This window comes from Cryptomeria japonica, chromosome 8 (genome assembly GCF_030272615.1).
Source record: "Cryptomeria japonica chromosome 8, Sugi_1.0, whole genome shotgun sequence".
NCBI classification, from domain to species: domain Eukaryota; kingdom Viridiplantae; phylum Streptophyta; class Pinopsida; order Cupressales; family Cupressaceae; genus Cryptomeria; species Cryptomeria japonica.
Genome location: NC_081412.1, coordinates 1,328,328 through 1,348,875, shown reverse-complemented (window position 1 = coordinate 1,348,875; position 20,548 = coordinate 1,328,328). Strand labels below are relative to the sequence as shown.

At 37.8% G+C, this 20,548-nt stretch overlaps 1 protein-coding gene across 2 annotated transcripts in view; it reads left to right on the top strand.

Moving 5' to 3' along the window:
- LOC131028861 (piezo-type mechanosensitive ion channel homolog) overlaps window positions 1–18,677 on the top strand; it is a 293,857-nt gene extending 275,180 nt beyond the window's left edge. For both annotated transcript variants that reach the window (XM_057959226.2, XM_057959227.2), the window contains one exon: window positions 18,495–18,677. In XM_057959226.2, the coding sequence (XP_057815209.2) occupies window positions 18,495–18,630 (136 nt within the window). In that variant the 3' untranslated portion in view covers window positions 18,631–18,677. The remainder of the gene's footprint in view (window positions 1–18,494) is intronic.
- The last annotated feature ends 1,871 nt before the right edge of the window (window positions 18,678–20,548 follow it).

Here is a 20,548-nt window from a genome sequence, read left to right as displayed (position 1 = left end):
CCATTACAGGAGAATGGATTAAAGAGGAATGCTTGTAGGCCTCGAAACTCAAAATTGTCGAGACATTTCTTATATTCTCTGCCAAATGACCGAATTTTGTCTAAGGGGCATTGTAGAGTTTGCATTGTTGGCCAAAGGCTGTGTTCTTCCTCACCCTAGCAGTCGAGCTTGCAAACTGCAAAGGATACGATCCTCACATTTTTTCCTCAATGCCGGAGTTTCACCTTGTTGTGAGGTATTCACACATTGCCCCATCGCAAATGAGGACCCCCACTTTTTCACTTTCTAGGTTAGTCGTCTTAGTTTAGTTGTTGGTTGTTGTCAAGTCTTTGCTATTAACCTTTTGTTTGTAGTTGCTCACGAGCTGATCAAGTCTCTTTGTTGGAGATGAAGTAAGGTTCAACACTCCCTTTGCCTAGCCAAGGCATAATCCCTTCCACTTCTCCTAGTCCTGTCAGTGGGCGCCCAAATTCGATTCCTCCCATTTCCATTCCTTGTCATTGCCACCACCATTTTCGCTTCTTTCTGCCTTCCATATCACTCAATACCCCTACCATTACCTTTACCTTTACCTCCATCACCCCTTCCATCTCATTCACCTCCCACCTTCTAACCTATACCTTTATCTACCTAACCCTCTTCCCATCCTAGCATACTCATCCCCTACCCTTCACCTACACTTACCTATACCTCCCTACCCTCACACCTACATCCTCTACCCTCCATCTCACACCCCTTACCCTTCTACTTCCCTTAGCCTACCCTTTCCCTTACTTACCACTTTACCTCCTACCCCTATCCTATCCTAACCCACCTTCCATTTCCTACCTTTTCCCTTAACTATCCCCTTACCCTTTTTATTACCCCTTATACCTCCTATTCCATTTTACTCCTCATATATCTTAACTCCATCCACCACCCCTTATACCTCCTAACCCCATGTATCTCCTACTTTCATCATTCATCCGGAAGATTGCAATCCTATTTGGCTCACTAAATTAAGAAAGCATCAATGGACTAGAGTTTCAGAAGACAACAAAGGTTTCAACCACTTTGGAGAGGAATTGCTTAATTTATGTAGCGCTTTCGATCTAATCATTTGCATTGGTATTAGCAGATGGGAAAAGTCTGGAAATTTCACGTGTAATACTTACAATGTGGCAAGCGTTGTGGACTATGTAATTGGCTCCCACAGTTTATGTGAGAAAATGGAGGAAGTTTTGATCGGTGAGCAGCACTGGGATTTAAAATCAGATTACTAACCAATTTACTTAAGTTTTTCTTGGGCTGAAAAACAGCGACAGGGGATGAATTCTTAATTTCTTCCTCAATCTCAGTCAAAGGGCAGAATTCTTTTGACCCAAAAAAACTGTGATATCTTCAAGATAACTCTTGAGAGGCTTTTTAAGAAGGAGAAAATTTCGTGTCATAGGCTGCATAGTCATGAGTTAACCAATTTAATTCATAGTGCACTAGCAGAGTGCAAAAGAGAAAAAAATAAGAAATCAGATACAAATTGTTTTCCGGTCAATGCTTGGTTTGACAAAGAATGTAAAATGGCAAGGAAATCTCTGAAAGAAAAAAAATCAGAATTAAGCATTAAAAGTTAAAAGCAAATTTTAAGAAGAAAAAAAGCTTATTACATGATCACAAGGAGAGGAGCTTATTTTCCTTGGTAAAAATAATCCCAAGTTATTTTGGAAAGGGCTTCAACCGCAAAAGAAGCAAACGGTAAATAATATCTCAGCTACTCAATGGTTTGACTACGCAAGGCAGCTTTATGAGCAGGTTTCTGAGATTGACCCCCCCCCTTGGTCAATACTGCGGCAAATTTGTTCACCATACAAGAGATAGAGATAGGAATTAAAAAATTGGGTGTTGGAAAAGCAAAAGACTTGTTTGAGCTTCAAGCTGAGTTTCTAAAATGGGGTATGAAAACTCTCGCCCCGCACATTATGAAAATATTCAATGGCATCATTGAGCGTGGTTTCCCTAAAGATTGGACAACTAGCCTTGCTATTCCTCTTTTCAAGAGTGGTGATGTCAACAACCCATCCAACTACAGGACCATTATGATTAATCCTCTATTTGCAAAACTTTTTGGCAGCATGATAGAAAACAAAATTAGCAAATGGGCAGAAGTAGAAGATAAATGTGCAAAGGGACAAGCTAGTTTTAGGCCTAAGCATTCCACAGTAGATCGCTGTATTACTTTGAGGCATATCATTGAGAAGGTTTCGGAGAAAAAGTAAGAGGCCTTTTGTTGCTTTGTTGATTTCAAAAAGGCTTTTGACACGGTCCCTAGAAATAAGCTTTGGCATAGGATGGAGGAGCTTGGGATTCCTTTGCATCTTAGAGTGGCTGTCCATAGGCTTTATGAAGAGGTCAAAGCTAAAATCAGAACCTCAGCTGCCATCTCTGAGAGCTTTAGGAGTGATATCGGGGTCAAACAAGGATGCCCCCTATCCCCTACCCTCTCTGGTTTATACATTGACAAGCTTGAAGAGTGGCTGAATTCGCAAGATGGCGATGGTATTCACTTGGGAGAGCATGTGATTAGGCTTCTCCTCTATGCGGATGATCTCATTTTGATTGCTAAATATATTGTTGGCCTTCAAGAGCACCTTTTTGTTTTTGAAAGATTCTGCAAAGTGGTTGGGATGCAAGTCAATATCAGCAAAACTAAAATCATGATTTTCTCTAACAGAAGAAAACAAAACCAGCACAAGTTTTACTTTGAAGATAAAATCCTTGAAGAAGTCACTGATTACAAATATCTTGGAATTGACTTTGGCAAAAACTTGAGTTGGGATTGTTGTAGAAAGAAGAGGACTTTGGGAGGTGTTGTGACGTATTCACACATCGCCCCATTGCAAAGGGGACCCCTACCTTTTTGCTTTCTAGGGTTAGTTTAGTTTGCTTGGCTGCCTAGTGTTGGCTATTAGTCTTTGCATTGAAGGGTCGCTAGGGGGCTCATTAGGGTAGCAGGCTCTGCTTGAGTCAAATGGATCTCCTCAAGAGGTCAGGTCAATTGAGTGATTAGGGGCTATTTAGATCACTTCTAGGGTGTTTTTTGTGTACTATTCTATCGCACTTCAAGTTGCTAAATCAAACCTTGGTTGAATGCATAATGTCCTCCTAGGTGCCATCCCTTACATCAAGGACAGAGCGAATTCGCCTTGAGAAGTCTGGAATGTCATCCTGATCCTCAAATGTCCTGAAATTTGGTTGTCTGGAATGTCATCCTGATCCTGAAATTTGACTGTTTGGAAAATTGAAGAATCCTCTAAAAACTAGATCTTGCATTATAACTCCTAGAGGTCCGAAACCACTCTCAAACATCCTAACAATATATATGGAATATAACTTAAAGTATAAGAATTATACTTAAATGTTATATTCTATATATGAATCCTGACGGAGAGACTGACATGTCAAATTTCGCTCCTGACCCTTTCAAAGGGTCCAGAGCGAATTTCCTAATATCTCCCTTCCTGGTCTTAATTTGCCTCATAAACCTTGTCCTTATGGCGTAGTGAAGAGAGTATTGATGTGTGAAACGAAGAAATGTGATGGAAAGTGAAGGATTTAAGCATAATTGAAAATTTCACTCCTGACCCTTCCAAAGGGTCCAAGGCGAAATTTTTTAAGCTCTTGACCCTTCCAAAGGTTTCAGAGTGAAATTCCCCAAATGGCTTATTTCTTCACTAGGGACATCAAATGGTGGTCATACATGGAAAGGAAAGGTTTCAAAGAGGACAAGTCTAAAGAAAAATGTGAGAGATGAAGTCAAGATTTGAGCCTATGTGTGAATTTCACTCCTAACCCTTCCGAAGGGTCCAGAGCGAAATTCTTGAATAACCTTATTTCCTCACAAAACCTTGAAGTAAAACGCCACTTTGAGAGGAAGTCGACTTGGTGATGATAGGAGAAGGCCTGAGAAGTTATATCCAAGGCAAGGAAAGGAGAAAGGAGGTGTGATATGTGCTTGAAGACAAATTTTGATCCTGACCCTTCCAAAGGGTCCAGAGCGAAATTCCCATAACCTCTATTTTGCTCCTTGTTATAACAAGTTTATTGACTTCTAAGGCATGGTTGGGAAGATTTTGATGTGTACCTGCCTTTGAAAGGTAGTTTGAAGCAATGAAGTGGTGAAAATGGACCTAAAATTCAAAAATCGCTCTTGACCCTTCCAAAGGGTCTAGAGCGAAATCCTCAACTTGACTCTCTTTTTTCCTAATGCATTAAAAAAGACCTTGTTTTGAGTTAGATGGATGGCAAATGGACTTGATTATGGTGAGAATAGATTGGTTAGATCAAATTTGAAGGTGAGTTGAGAGGAAGAAGTGTAAAATAAACCTAAAATGTGAATTTCGCTCCTGACCCTTCCAAAGGGTCCAGAGCGAAATTCCTTAAAAGCACCCTTTTCTTCCTTGATTAGACCAAAATCTTAGTTCCTTGGACATAGTTGGAAGTGGATTGATATACTCTTTCCTTTGGAAGTAATTGAAAGTGAAGGAGATGAAGGATTTTGTCCAAAAACATGAATTTTGCTCCTGGCCCTTCCAAAGGGTCTAGAGCGAAATTCCTAAAAACTCCTATTTTCTCCTTGTGTGAGGTCAAAACCTTAGTTCCTATGGCGTGGTTGAGGGGATATTGGTATGTATTTGCCTTGCAAGGTGGATTGGAGTAAAAGAAATGATGGGATCAAGCCTAAAACATGAATTTCGCTCTTGACCCTTCCAAAGGGTCCAGAGCGAAATTCCTTAAACCTCCTTTTTTCTCCCAATTTTGTGTCAAGACAAACGCTGATGGAGGTGAATTGAACTTGAGGATACCCCTAGGCATGCATTTGAATGAGTTGTTATCACAAAAAGTGAAGATTTTGAGCTAAAACTTGAATTTCGCTCCTGACCCTCCCAAAGGGTCCAAAGCGAGATTTTCTATAGGTCCTGTCCTTGGCCATGGTCTAGAGCGAAATCCTCTTTTTAGGCCTTCCTGGGGGTCAAATAAGTGTTGTCTTCATGAAAAAGGGATTCAAAGGTGAGAGTCAAGGGAAAACAAAGTAAGAAGGATGGAGCTAAGTGAGGGAAAACAAGCAAAGTATGAATTTCGCTCCTGACACTTCCAAAGGGTCCAGAGCGAAATTCTCAAAAACATATAATTTGCTCATGTATGAGTTCAATATATGGATTCGTAGGCCTTGGTGGAGAGAAGACTAATATATTTTTGCCTTAAGATGCAATTTGGAGCAAGGAAGTGGTGGATTGAGTCTTAATCATGAAAATCGCTCCTGACCCTTCCAGAGGGTCCAGAGCGAAATCCTTTGAAATCCCTATTTTTCACCTTGTTTGAGCTGGGCAAAGGGCTAGTTGTGAGATCATGATGGGAGGAGATTTGAAGGTTAAGTCCAAGATTGTGAAATTGTCAAAATGAGATCTAATTGAGCAAAATAGCAAAAATCGCTCCTGACCCTTCCAGAGGGTCCAGAGCGAAATTCCTATAGGGCTTGTCCCTAGAGAGGATCCTAAGCGAATTCTATTTTGATGCCTTCTTGTTAATGATTTTAGGTAAGAAATCCTATGTTGGGATAAATATATTATGTGTACTTTATCATCTTTTGGTGCGTTTTGCAGATGGAGGAGGATCAAGCCAAGATAAGGGCGACCTATTCCAGTCCCATCATCATCAAGGACACTTCAAATGTATGGAGGAGGACTTCAAGTGTTCGAGAAAAGCATTGAGAGATTTCAAGTGTTCAAGGAGTTCCAAGCTATCCTCAAAGACTCCATTCCGCAACACAAAGGAACCACATGATGACAGAGAAGAAGGATCTTACAAGCACTTTAAGGCGAAATATGTTGCCAGAGGAGAAATGACTTGACCGTGAGGAGACCTCATCAAACCCAGGAGGGTCAAGGAAAGGTGCGCCACTCATCAAGTGCATCAAGGACAAAGGAGGATCGACCAAGGTCATCACAGAGCAAGTACTAGACAAGGTGGCATCCAAGTCATTGTTCCTCCAATCAGATAGCTCCACCTCAACATGTCCAGATTCAATGTACCTGACTCACCAGTGATGGCACAAACTTCGAGGCACCTACCCCTGCTTCCCATTGGTCCACACTCATGAGATGTAATTTTCTCATTGGCTAGGGGAGTTTGTTATAACAAACCCTAATTAGGGTTTCTATCTTGTAATCCTAGCCATTCATTCTAAATCAATCAGAGCCATTGAATTGTAAAGAGCTCCTTATATAAAGCTTTGGCTCTTCATTTGCAAAGGTTAATAGTGAGCTAATAGAGAATAGTTAATAGTTAGTTCATAGAGGTTAGAATAGCTATTAGAGTAGATTAGGAAGAGAAGGCAAGGAATTGTTGCCTTGATTGTAAATGAACTCCATTTTCATTGAAGTTATGGTGCAATGTGTCGTTTCTTTGCAATATGCACGGTCTCTTGTTGAATCTTCATTTTAGATGATGGTTAATTAGATTGAATGAAGGAAGTTACTGAATGCACTTGCATGGAATCCGCCTAGTCCAAACCACTAGCCTCTTGCTGATTGTAAGGGCGCCCTGCGTGGTCAACTGGCATAAAATAAGCTTAATCTCGAGTTGTTACACGTCTATCGTTCATGCATTAACTTGAATGGTGATCAGTGTCTGATGGTGTAACAATTTAAACATCTTCAAAATTCCCTTAGAAGATCGCACTGAGTTGGTGTTGGATTGTTCAATCTGATGGTGAGACCCAACCCAGTAGGACTCCACCTAGTTGTTCGTCTATCTTCTGACATTCTAGGTCTTAGATTAAACTCTCTAAACCCTGTATCTTTTGATATTTCTTTATCTTCCAGCCAGTAGATAGGACTCGAGTTACAGCAAATCAGATGCTCAAGCAATCAAACGTAAGTCCCCTTGTGATTCCAGCAAAATCACATCACACCAACAGAGCTTATCCACATGTAGAGACCCTACATATAAGAACCTTGGAGTTGCCTCAATTGATCCTTAGGCGAAATCTTCAGCATTCGGGGAAACTTTGTTCAAGAGAGGATAAGATACCTTGGTATTTTATTCTGTGTTCGCATGTGCATAAAAAACACATCAACGGGAGGTTGGAAAGCATTCTATGCTCTTGAAAATAGATGTAGAGAAGCAGAGTTGTGGGATTGGAACACTATCCAAACTCTTTTTGGGCTTCTTGTGCTTCCGGTGGTTCTTTATGGTTGTGAATTGTGGGCCAATAGTACTTCAGATTTACAATGGAGGCAAATTGAGCAAATTCAGAAACGTTTGATTACAAGCAAGTTCAAAATCAAAAGCACAGTCCCTTATGATATCATGCTAGCTGAAACTAGGGCTGTCCCAATTGAAGCAATGGCTATGATTCGTTTAGTAAGGTACTTAAAAAGAATTCAACAAATGAAAGAAAGCAGATGGCCTAATATTGTTTTCAGTGATGTTTTGTGCAAAAGAAAGAAGACTTGGATGCGGCAAAACAAAACTTGGATGAGTAAATGGAATATATATTTGAATGCTTGTCCCACGACCAGCAAGGAGATTAAGACTTTTGTGATGAATAAGTTTTGTAAGTGCATTTGGGGTAAACGACTAGGGAGAAAGAAGCAGTATTATATCAATGAGTTCAATCCCACTTTTGACCTTCATCAAAAAGTGTACATTGGTGCTAATATTCCGTGGAAAGCTAAAATTCTCATTGCTCAACTTAGAACTAACTCTCATCAACTTCGTTCAGAAACTGGGCGTTGGAAAAGGCGAAAAGAAGTGTGGGAAGAAAGAGTGTATTTTTTGCACCTCCGGAGAGGTGGAAACTGAAAAACATTTCATTTTGGAATGTGATGCATACAAGGACAGCAGGGACAGTTATGCGAATATCTTGACAGCTGGCTCTTGGTATAATTTATTTAATGAGGGGTCAGTGGAGAAGTTGGGGGCACTCATCATCACCCTACATAGGAAGAGATTGGAATTGCGGAAGCCAATTTGATCTGGCAGTTTGTCCCATAGGCTTTTTTTAGTCTCGTGGATGTTAAAATTTATTCTTCTTCTTCTCTTCTCCTCTCCTTTCCTTTCCTCCAATATCCCATTCCCCCTCTTTCTCCACGTAACAGCTCCCCTTAACATTTCTCGCCACTCACACCTCACATTTCTTCATCCATCCATATCACATCACATGTTGGGCCCCACACACTCCAAAATGGAGAATTAAATTGATTTGTCTCTTGGACTCTTGCTGGGACCCACTAACCACTGGCTGAGAATGAAAAATGTTTTTTCGTCTTTGATATTGCATGGGCCCCATCAGAAATTTTGAATGAAAGAAAAGTTATTTTTTAGGAATTTTAAATAAGGTATGGTAACAAAAAATAAGGAGCTGGCCTCTGAATGAAGATGTGTCACTTTAATGAAGATAGAGTAAAACAGACCCTTTAACATCCACAGTCTATATAAGAAGACATCCATCCTCATTCCAAGGCATTAATCAAAGCAATTGATATAATCTGCTTTGCAATATAAAGACAGCAAATTGCAGCAGACTGAGAGGCAGAGCTACAAATTTGAGGATCAAAATTCAGATCAGAACTGATTTCAAGGATTAATTCCATCAGTAGATTGTTATTTCCCAGATTTGAATTGATCTTTGAAAGCACAATTAATGATGCATTAGGGGTGTGAAGGATTGTTTTATTTGCATGATTCTTGATTTATGTGTCTTTCAGGTTTTGATAGGAGGACTGAAAGCTGATAAAGAGATGATTTCATTAGGAAGTTCAAAGACTACACTCCAAGGCAAATCAAATTCAAGGAAGACTCACACATCAATATCCACATTTGGGAAAGGGAAAATATCAAGATTCGATCGCATGAAGAGGGTGGATCAGACCATTACTATGCACTTACAGAGCTGACTGCAGGAGATTCACCACCTTAAACAGATGTTGGAGTTTGATACAAAAGCGAAGGGAAGCTCATGGAATGATGAAGAAGAACGAGCAAGTGCATCATAGTTTACTAACAACAAATTTGCTTAGGACCTGTCCTGTGCTCCCCAATTGGAGCAAATTTTTTCTAGGTTCTGTCTTTTGCCTCCACTTGGAACGAAATTCCTCCTTAGGCCTTCTTATAGATCAAATTGATAATGTTTCATGTGGAATGGTTTAAACACTTAAAGCTGGAATTTCATACATTCAAGGAGGAAATTGAAATTCACTTCATGTCTTGAGTTGGAAGAGCGAACTTCATGAGTTGAGGGACAAGAGCGAACTTCATGAGTTGAAGGAGAGGAGCGAACTTAATGAGTTGAATGAGAGGAGCGAACTTCATGTGTTGGAATACATGAGCGAATTCTATGCTGAACTTCATGAACTCACCTAGGGCAGCGGACTTCAAGATTCATGATACAACAGCGAACTTCGAACTTCACCCTCAAGCATATAAGAGTGAATTACATGTGCAAGAGATCAAGAGCGATTTTGCAATATTGTTTATAAGAACATTGCTTTGAGCTGATTTAATGGTTGGGAAAAGTGATTTTGGAGTCAAAGTGATAATGAAAGGTGAGATTTAGGACTAAGTTCATGCACAAGGCAAGTAGAGCAACTTCATGAGTTGAAGAAATGGAGCGAACTTCATATGATGGCTGATAGGAGTGAACTTCATGTCTTGAGCTTGAAGAGCGTACTTCATCTTCAAACCTATGGGAGCGTACTTCACATGCTAGTCAAGGAGAGCGAATTTCATAAGCTTGCTAAGTGGAGCGAAATTTTTTACTTCATGAATTCCTAAGTAGAAGCGAATTTCTTTCATATGCCCAAGGAAGATGTGTGAGTCTTTATCTTGAACAAATCCGATTTTGAGTTGAAAGCAAACTTCATGACTTGAAGATTTGGAGTGAACTTCATGACTTGAAGATTTGGAGCAACTTCATGACTTAGAGATTTGGAGCAGACTTCATGACTTGGAGATGTGGAGCGAACTTCACCTTTGAAAGAAGATGAGAGAATTTCATGATGGAAGATCAAAGAGACTTGAAACCATTTAGTTTGAAACAAACTTCAATGATCATTGCACATGAGCAAACTTAATGATTAAAGGGAGATGAGCGAGTTCAATGTTCAAAAGGGTCAATTTCATGAATTCAAGAGGGAGAGCAAACTTAATGAGCAAGGTGATTGAAACAAACTTCATGTGCACACCACTTAGAGCGATCTTCATCTTCAAAGCTACATCAGCGAATCTGAACTTCATGTTTGGAGACACATGAGCGAACCTCATGAACTCAATACGAATAGCAAACTTCATGTAGGGAGCTTCAAAAGCGAATTTTACTAATGACCCAAAGCACTTTAAAGATTATTCAAACATACATTTGGCACCCCCTAAGCAAAATTTGAATTTGATGAGTCGGCCAGCATAAAAAAGGGTAGTTTTTTATTTTGTTTTTACCAAATCAAGTCGGCCTTGCACCTAAAAGACATGTCCTTTACCCTAAAACGCCTATATAAGAAAGGTCAAAACAATCATTTCAACATCATTATTTCTCTCCAACAGCGAATTTCTCCAGCAGGTCAGCGAATTTCAGTCAGCATAAAGTCAAAATTCAATCATTGAAGATGCCAGTCTGATGTTTTAGGGAGCCGAATTCATCATAGAGCATCAGAATTAAACAAAAGAGGAGCGAATTTGTCAAAAGGGAAGTGAATTTCACTATTGAGCAGTCCAAATTCATCTAAAGAGCAGCAAATTTATCTTCCACAAGGCGAAATTCCTTCAGCTACGAGCTCCTTGATTATTATCAATCCTCTTTTGATCAGATTTAGAGAAAATCACATAAAATCAGAATGAGAGATTAAGTCAAAATAGGAGTGTTTAAAGATTATATATTTTGTGTGTTTGATGCCCATTTGTTTATTTTGCAGGAGGTAAGGACAGAGATCAAATAGACCAGGTTGAAGGAAGATCGGAACAAGGATCTCAAGGAGAGAATTTCAACATCAAGGTCAAGATACAAGGAAGACCTCTTCAAGAAGCTTCATCAATAAACACAAGAACATCAAGGGAAGATCTCAAAGTATTCAAAGATTCCCACCACATCATGACGACATGAGGAGATCAAAAGAATGCAAGGAAGAATCCACTCAACTACCTCAGGGCACTAGAGCATGAAGGAAACATAATTCAAATTATGAAAGAATGTTTTAGAATCTTGAATTCCCTTCGGGAATCCAAGAATCGAAGTCAGTACATTGAAGAGTTACATTCAACCAGGTGCACCATTCATCAAATGTATCAAGAACAAGGGAGGAACAATCAAGGTCATCACACAATATACATAATCAAAGAAGCAGATAGTTTCAGAAGAGTTAATCAAAGTCTGTTTCTCATCATCATTACATTGAGGAAATTGGATAATGTTGAGTATCAAGAGATATTGCTCAATATTCATTCATAATGATAAATCAAGTCCACAAGTGTGAGTTGAAGTGGCATCCTAGTCATCATCCCAACCACTACTCACCCAGTCAGAGGAGTTCCACATCAGCATGTTTAAATTCAATGAACCAAACTTATCCATGGATGCACCAACTCCGATGTACCTACACCTCATTATCTATTGGTCATGCCAAAGTGTTGTAATTATTTCATTGGCCAGAACTGAGTTTGTTGTAACAAACCCTAATTAGGGTTTTCATTGTAAAATCTCGGCCATTGATCTCAAATTGATCTAAGCCATTCATTGTAATGAGCCCTCAATATAAAGCTCAAGCTCCTCATTTTGAAAAGGTTAATAGTGAATAGTTAGTAGCAGAGGAATTAGTGAAGAGGAATAGAATAGAAGATAGAATAGAAATTAGAGTAGATTAGGGGAAGGAAGAATTGTTGTTATGACTTGTAAATGAGATACTCTTTTCATTGAAGTTGTGAAATTTGTTATTTCAACAAGCCTCATGGTTCTACTTCTCATTTTGCTTTCATGTTGATTAGATTGAATGGAAGGATTTGTTGAATGTATGTGTGGAATCCGTTTAGTCCATACCACTAGCCTCTTGTTGATTGTAAGTGTGCCTTGTGTGGTCAACTGGAGTGATATGAGCTTAAATTCAAATTGTCATTATACATCCATTGTTTATGCGTTAACTTGAATGGTGAGCAATGTTTGATGGTAATGATTTGAACATCTTTGAAACGTCCTTAGAAGATTGCACCAAGCTTGTGTCAAATTGTTCAATTTGATGGTAAGACCTCGCTTTGTAGGATTCCATCTAATCATTCATCCATCTTCTTACATTCTAGACCTTAGAATAGACTCTCTACCCTTCACCTGTTGCCCCATTTTTAATAATGAGCTAGTTTAGGATCAAAAGCATCACAAGATTGCAACATCAAATGATCTAGGAGTTGTCTCAAGTGATCCTTAAGCTAATTTTCAGCATTTGAGAAACTTTGTTCAAGAGAGGATAAGATGCTTTTGGGTATTTTATTTTGTGTTTGCATGTGCCTAAAAAACACATCAACACACCTGTCGAGAGGCGTCTAAGGGCTAGGGCAAACAAATCGTGCCTTTCATGAGGAATCATCGAGCCAAGTTGAAATAATAAAATCACACATTATGCTTAAGCATCCAGAGCTTTCGAGGAAGAGGGCATCTAATCTCTCAATAGGCCTAAAATGAACAAGAAGCCAATCACACATTAAGCCTCAAGAGACCGAAAAATAACAAAGAGCCTAAATTCGCATTTTAAGCTCAATGAGCCGAAAATGACAAACGTTCCAAATCGCACAAAGCGTCCTCATTGGCCGAAAAGCTTCAGAAGTTAAAATCGCAAAAAGAGAGAGAGATGCCCAAAAGGACGTCTAAGTCGCACAGTTTGCCAAAATTGGCCAAATGTGAATAATAAATCGCGCATTTTCGTTGCAAATGCCGACCTAGGATTGAGGTTCAACGAGTTTGGCAATATGTTTTCAAATCGCTGAGGGAAATCGAAAAGAAGTATAGCTTGGGCATCAAAAATGAAAATTGTTTTCATCACACCTTCAATCTGTCGAGAATAAAGCATGCGATTTTTTTTAAATCGCCTCTCAAACACGAGAAAAGCCCTGATAAAAGGCCATGACGAATTTTATGAAAGGGCCGATTTTTAAATGCAAATCACACATTTTGTTCAAAGTCGCGAATTTCATAAGGCAAATGGATGCGTTAAAAAAGTTTCAGCGATTTCCATCCTTTTACAAGAAAACAATGAAAAGGAAAATCGCTCATTTCCTGTAAAGTGCCCGAATTTTTGGCTAAGGCGAGTGTTTTAAAGGTTTAAATTTTGCAAAAATAAAGTTTGCCATTTTAGTGAAAACCTCGAGTTCCATTGAAGAGCAAAGAAATTAAACAAAATCTCTCAACTAAGTCTAAATGACCGAATTCTATAGCCAAATGAACTAGGTGTTTAAAAGCTAAGGGGACAAACACTCATTTTAGACAAATGGCCCAAGTTCTTTAAAACTTAGTGAAAAGGGCTTTAAACATAATGATGAAAATCGCATATTTTAATGAAAATGGCCGAATTTTAACAAATGCTAAATTGGGCGTTTGAAAATTAAAAGAACAAAGTTTGCAAATTTTCCATAAAATGGCCGAATTTCACAAAGGGCAAACTTTGTAATTACGTGAAAATGCGTCTAACCAAAATTGCACAAAAAGGTTAAATCAGCCAGAAAGCAGAATGCATCGTTGAGCGTAAATTGAAGCACGGAGAAATGCGCCACCACCGAACGACAAGTTGAAGTCCACCCTCAAGATTGACGATAAAAGAACACTCAAAATGATCAAACTCAGAATTACACAGTTGGAATTAATTCCAGAAAGTCAGTTTGCAAAACTGAATTGTTTAATGTAAAAGAATGCCTGTGGGCCCCGTCTAATGAATCTAAGCAAAGGGACACAGGTCAGTTATTTCCAACTACCAAATTGACCGAATTGATGCCAAACAATTGCAGGTAGTTGAGAAAGTGGTTGGGAGGATAACTAAGGATTAAATAGGCATGGGTTAAAGCTGCCAAGTTCTAAAAGGCAGATCAGGACTGTTGGATGCAATCAATCCTGGCCTTTGGTTCAGTTTGTAAAATCTATAAAAGGCAGGATGCCTCTCATTGTAAAGGGTTAGAGTTTTTGTAGAAGGTTAGATTTCAATAGTTAGAATTTGCTAGTTAGTGTTTTAGGAGTTAGATGCAGTTTTTTCAAATTAGGAGTAGCATAGAACTACTGCAGAAATTGTTGTAATGGCGGCTGAAGTAAATATATGAACATTGAAACATGGTGTTTGTTGTCTTTGTTTTCTTCTACTTGCATGGTTTCCCTTCAATTGGTTAGTTAGAGTTCAATGGTTTTAATAGCGAAGTGTGAGGGTATTTGATACATTTCAAGTTCATACCATTGGGGACCTACTGATTGTAGGTCACCGCGCATGGTTAGTCTAAACCCAAAACTTTGCTTAGTTCAACTGGAGGTGTTTGTTTTAGGCTGTGCCAGACTTGGGTGCCTGGATGAATCCCCATAGTCTGAAAATCCATTTATCCTTTGGAGCTTGCACCGTTCTTGCCGAGTTGTGAGGATATCTTTGGCGAAACAAGAACTAGTTTATTGAAATTTGTCTACCCGCAACACTAGTCATTCCTATCATTGCACTTAGGTTTCCTAAACCTTTGCCTTTTGATTTTATTTCCCAGCTTGAGAATCAGCATCCTTGGATGCAGACCAGCTTGTTGCAAACGTAAGTCCCCTTGTGTTACCAGCAAAACACATCAAACTGCTGAGTTATCTCGCAGCCATGAACTGACATTTGGAACCTTGAGGTTGTCCTCATTGGTCAATTAGAACAGCATTAGGGATTCCTTATACAAGAGAGGATAGAATACTCAGCAAAACATTCTATTATGCGTTGACCGGAGAGAGTTGTAGTAATGTGACTTTAGCCACATCAACAAGACCCTTGAGGGTTATTTTTATTAAGCAATTTAAGAATATTTTTTTGTATGAAGAGCAGAAATAAGAGGATATTCGAGCAGATTTGTAAAAGGTTTTTGAGCAGATTTATGAGTTCTATTTGACCTCATTTTTATGGATGACATTGGAGCCAACTTATGCAAGATTTGTGAAAGAAATTTTGTGAAGACTTGGACAAGGCTATGAGCAGATTTGTGAAGATATATTAATATTAGATCAAGAAGTTCGCATATATTCGTTTTGTAATTTGAAGGTTGGTGCCTCTTATTGAAAGAGATTGGTGTCTCTTGCTGGATTGGTGTCTCTTGTGTGTGGTGCCTACAAATTATTGAAAAGAAGATTTCATTTTGCTGAGGCTGGATTTCGACGGTAGATCCAAGCAGCTATTCACTGTAGTTTTCTCCCGAAATGGTTTCCACATAAAATCTTGTCTCTTTTTGTGTGGATGCTTTTAATTTTTTCATTATAGCTGCTAAAGCATTAAATAAGCGAAAAGTTGGTCTTACACTGATTCACCCCCCTCTCAGTATAAGTGTGTGTTTCTTCACTAGCAACATGAGTTTCCTTGAAAGGGAAATGAGTAAAGGGAGGTATTTAGAGAATGTGATTCTTGTGATCAGAGGTAAAGTGTTACGTTGGTTGGGGTTGCAAGTGGCATCAAAGATCACTGTGAGTAGAGAAATGAGAAGAAGCCACAAGTACTATGTGTTTAAATGGTTGTTTGGGACAACATTGAAGATCATTGATCGTTTCACAACATTTCTGAGTGGGGCAGTTATATGTTTTTTAGGTGTGTGATAAACCACTGGAGTGCCAATGCAGCTATAAGACTTTCATGCATATGGGGAATGCATGCCTTATTGGCTGTGTCGAAGCTTGGGATAGCTGCTAGTATTGGGGTTACTTGTTGCAAGTTGTGGTACCTTCAAGTCAATGTAAATTTTAGTAAAGTCAGTTTCATTGAGGCTATGTAAAATCATTGTACATTGTTGATTAGTGGCATGAGGAGCAAAAGCTCTCTTCCTAGAGTTTTATTCTCATGAGAGGGTTTCTCTAGTGGTAATTGTGTTTGCAATTGTTTGTTTTTCCACATTTGACTGGCATTCTTGTGGTAATGTCTAGGGTGATCATGCATTATGGATCAGTAGTTAGTGTAGGTGATCAAACTATGTGGTTGCAGACAATATTGATCAATATTTGACTTGTCCAATAAGCATCAGCTCCACTTTTGAATGACAACGAGAGTACTTAAGTGATGAAGAACCTAATGTATCATGCCAAACAAAGCATATTGAAGTTCATCACTGTCGCATTTAGTTATTGGTTGATAATAGAGATGTCTTTATTCATATATATAACAAGGAAAACTTCTAATATAGAAACTAAACCGCTTGGTAAAATCAAATTGTGAAGAGTTAAACTTGTATTTATTTGTGATTTGTAATAATGCCTACAATGGTTTGATATTCTTAGCACTGTAGAGGCATAGTTTTGCATGTGCTAAAGATGGCACATGGTTGAACGTAGGTTGAGGTGGTTGTAAAGTTTTTGTTAGAATGCAGGAAGTGCTGTTGAATGCTTAGGCTTATTTACCAAGCATCTCTTCAATGTATTTTTCAATGGCTCCAGTTGAGAGAGAGAGAGAGAGAGGCATATGACAAAATAACAAAATGATTTCTAAATTTCTTTGTTTTGAGCATATTACAAAATAACTGATTTTCTTCTGGGAAAGATTCAACTGGACCAAACACTCTCCAAAGTTTTGCCAAACTAACAAAGAGGCAACATAGCAGGCTATAAAGGATTGAGTTAACATAGGCATCATCAACCCCAACTATTTTTGAACTTGAAATTAAGAGGGGGAAGTAGCTATAACCCCTGAGACAAAGAGAAGAAAATATAGCAACACCAGCATTGCATCCTCTTAACTGCATTGACCAAACTGTGATGTGGCACCAATTTTACACTTCATCCACAGTACTTGTCAGGATCATAATGCTAGAGGTGAAATGCGAAGAGACGTGTTAGTAGCTTACTTATTCAAGTGACTAATAATCATGTCTAAACGTAAATTTCATGCATACTTGTTTTGTTTTGCGCTAAAAATTTAAAATTGAAAGGAAATGCTTGGAACTTGAGATACAACTGTTTGCAGAAAACCACTTCCAGGGCAATACACTACAGGTGCATTTGTACATACATGCTTTTCTCCACTGTAATATTAGCTTGTACAACTGGAATTGAAACAACTTACCATAAAAATAGGAATTTGTCCTATTCAGAGGGAGTGATGAAATTTTAAATGAGCAGGTTAAGGCATGAAAATTATATGTAGACCAGGAGTCTAAAAGGTAGACGAAATATTCCATCTGCCCAAACTTGTTTAACTTGACTGAGCAGTATACTCTGGAATCTCTATATGGTAGACTTTGACAGGCAGATATAATTAATGAACAGACAGGCCATCGATCTACAGCTTTATGACTTAAAATATTAAAAAATGTCTTACTATTCTTATTGTGTTCATTTGAGCAATAGGCTTAGCTAATATTATACCAAATATTTGTCACATCTTACCTCTTCTCTATAATATTTTAAGTCAATCTTTTAAGAACAATATATTTATCTTCCTTATGGAAGGTTGGCTTGAACTGTGATCACCTAGTCTGATGTTCAGAGATCATGGCACAGTATTCTACCTTGTTTTATGAATATACATAGTACTCTCAATTGAATATCCCAGTTTAGTTAGCACTATAATTTTCTAGAAATTGTATGAGTGCAACTCCTTATGGAAGGTTGGCTTGAACTGTGATCACCTAGTCTGGTGTTCAGAGATCATGGCACAGTATTCTACCTTGTTTTATGCATATACATAGTACTCTCAATTGAATATCCCAGTTCAGTTAGCACTAGAATTTTCTAGAAATTGTATGAGTGCAACATCTCTGAGACTGTATATATCATTGATAATTGATAAAGAATATTTTTACTATTTAAATATGCATGAAAACTGATTGTATAATGTCATATAAATTGGATAATAAAGCAAACTAATGGTTATGTTTGCTGAAATAAGGTAGGTTTGGTCCTCTATTCTAAAGCTTGTAATCTTTTGGTTCTGTGTGTTACATGGGTATGAACTATAAAGTTTATCATGGCCTGCAAACCGATATAAGCAGCTATCATGCAATGCCTTTGGAACAGCTTGGTTAGAAACGTTTATATTTTTCTAGGTCGATGCAAAGATGGCAAAATACTTTATTTTTTCAAGTTTCTAGACCTGTTTAATAGTTAATTCGCCCCATCTTTCTGACAAATTTGACTCATGTATATCACATGGTATTTTGAACTGTTGGTTTGTGTGAGTCAAGAAAATGCTATCACATCATGATCAACTGATAATATAGTTTCGAGCAACTTAGTTCCATTATTTACTTTTTCAAAATAATAATTCGACTTCTTATATCTGCAGGTTGACAGCAATTTGCGAAGACATTTATGCTGCACGGGCAGAAGGTGAATTGAAACTTGAAGAATTGTTGTTTGGAACCTTGGTAAATATTTACAGATCTCCACATGTGCTTCTAGAATATACAAAAGATGATTAACTGTAACTAAAATCCATAAATAATTTATTTAAATGTTTTTTGTCTGAGATGCGCCTACCTTAATTTTTCATTTTTTGTGCTTTGGAAACATCAGGTTTTATCTTTTAGTTGTCTCATGTCATTTTTTTGTTAATTTTCCCCTTAGTTGAAAACCTTTAACATGGATAGCACAGCCAAGGGGTTATCTATTCCATCAAACTCACCCAGGACATGCATTTTGACCTTTGTTTGTGGAGCTATTTTGCACTTAAAGTTGGATGTGGTACGGCTTCACTCTGAAAGCCCCATTAACTATTACTTGAGCTCATTCCATGGACTTCTCTCAATAAGTTTTGTCTAGAGTAATGTATACAAATTTGCATGTCATAAAATTGGTCTACAATTTGTTGTTGCTTTAATATCCATAAATATACAAATTTCACCTTCTATCAAAGGGTATATTTAAACCTGTCTCAACTGAAGACCTGTTTAAATTCCTTTACCCTCGTCCCCAACAAACAGTGATCAGAACCTCTTTCAAAACCAAACCATAAAATGTATACTGTCTCAAAATGGATCCAATCCTCATGAAATAAATGGTACATAAAGTATGATTTCGCAAAGAAAAATCCTCACCTTCCATTCTATGGGAGCGTGCCCAAACTGAAAATGCTAAAGACATGGGTAAACGAAAAATATAATCCTAGTTCTAATAGGCATTCTGATGCTGCCCAAGGGTTCATGGTAATCGTTTTAAATGTAGTGGAAGCAATCTTTTAAAGATCTTGATTCATGAATGAGGCAAGGCAATTCATGAAGCCATGGTCCCATGCCTTCACACAAGGTTTCATTACAAGAAGCCTGGTCTCAAAACCCATGATTTTTCATCTTATCTTCATCATTTAAGATTCTAAGTTGAGGTCAGGCATGATGAATTTTGTCACTGGTTTCAAAGATACTTCAAAGGATGATAGGAAATGTCATGTCCCCTCCCCTCCTTGATTGATATATATATATATCCTAAATGAGGCAATAATTATTATTATTAATATAATAATTATCGACAAATAAATTTTCATTATCGACAAATAATTATTTGAAAATTTATTAAATGTTATTATTTAATATTTATTTAAATTTATCATTAATAATATTCTCAATATTTATTAATTAAAGTTCATATATAAAAATATATAAACACATATATATGGATATGAGCACATGCATATATCCACATACAAAATAGAGAGGCAGCGATAAGTAATTAAAGAATCGCTAAATAAGAGTTTACCGGTAGTGAATTTGCTAGCAATGAATTTACTAATAAAGTGTCACTAATGAATACCGATTGGATCATTGGCAAATAAACACGATTCACTAATTGTTTACAAGTTAAAGGAGGGTGCGCTTGCTAAAAGTCCAATCGGCAAATAAACACGATTCACTAATTGTTTACAAGTTAAAGGAGGGTGCGCTTGCTAAAAGACAGGAGACGTGACCCCTCCCAAACAACCGTTCCATCCAAGGATGGGGATATATTAAGACCTGCCCTCATTCGTCAAATAAAGGAGGGAGGAAAAAGGTATTATCTGCAGCACCAATCAGAGCAGATCAGAACTGTTATTAAGTAACCAGCAGTAACATCCCTGTTCTGGGTGGTATGCTTAGTATATGTAGCCCGATAATGTTGTAGGCAGAATTTAATAATAATAATATTAGCATAAGTCTATAACAATGTGCATAATAGTAATACTAATATAAAGGAATTCACATAATGTGGCAGACCAGATCTGATGCATGTCAGATTTGTCTGCCATCACAAACATCAGGTTGAATAAAGGATCAATGCTTTGGTAAATGGCAGTACTAGTCATTTATATTATAGGAAATATATATATATATATATATATATATATATAATTAATTTAAATGAATATAG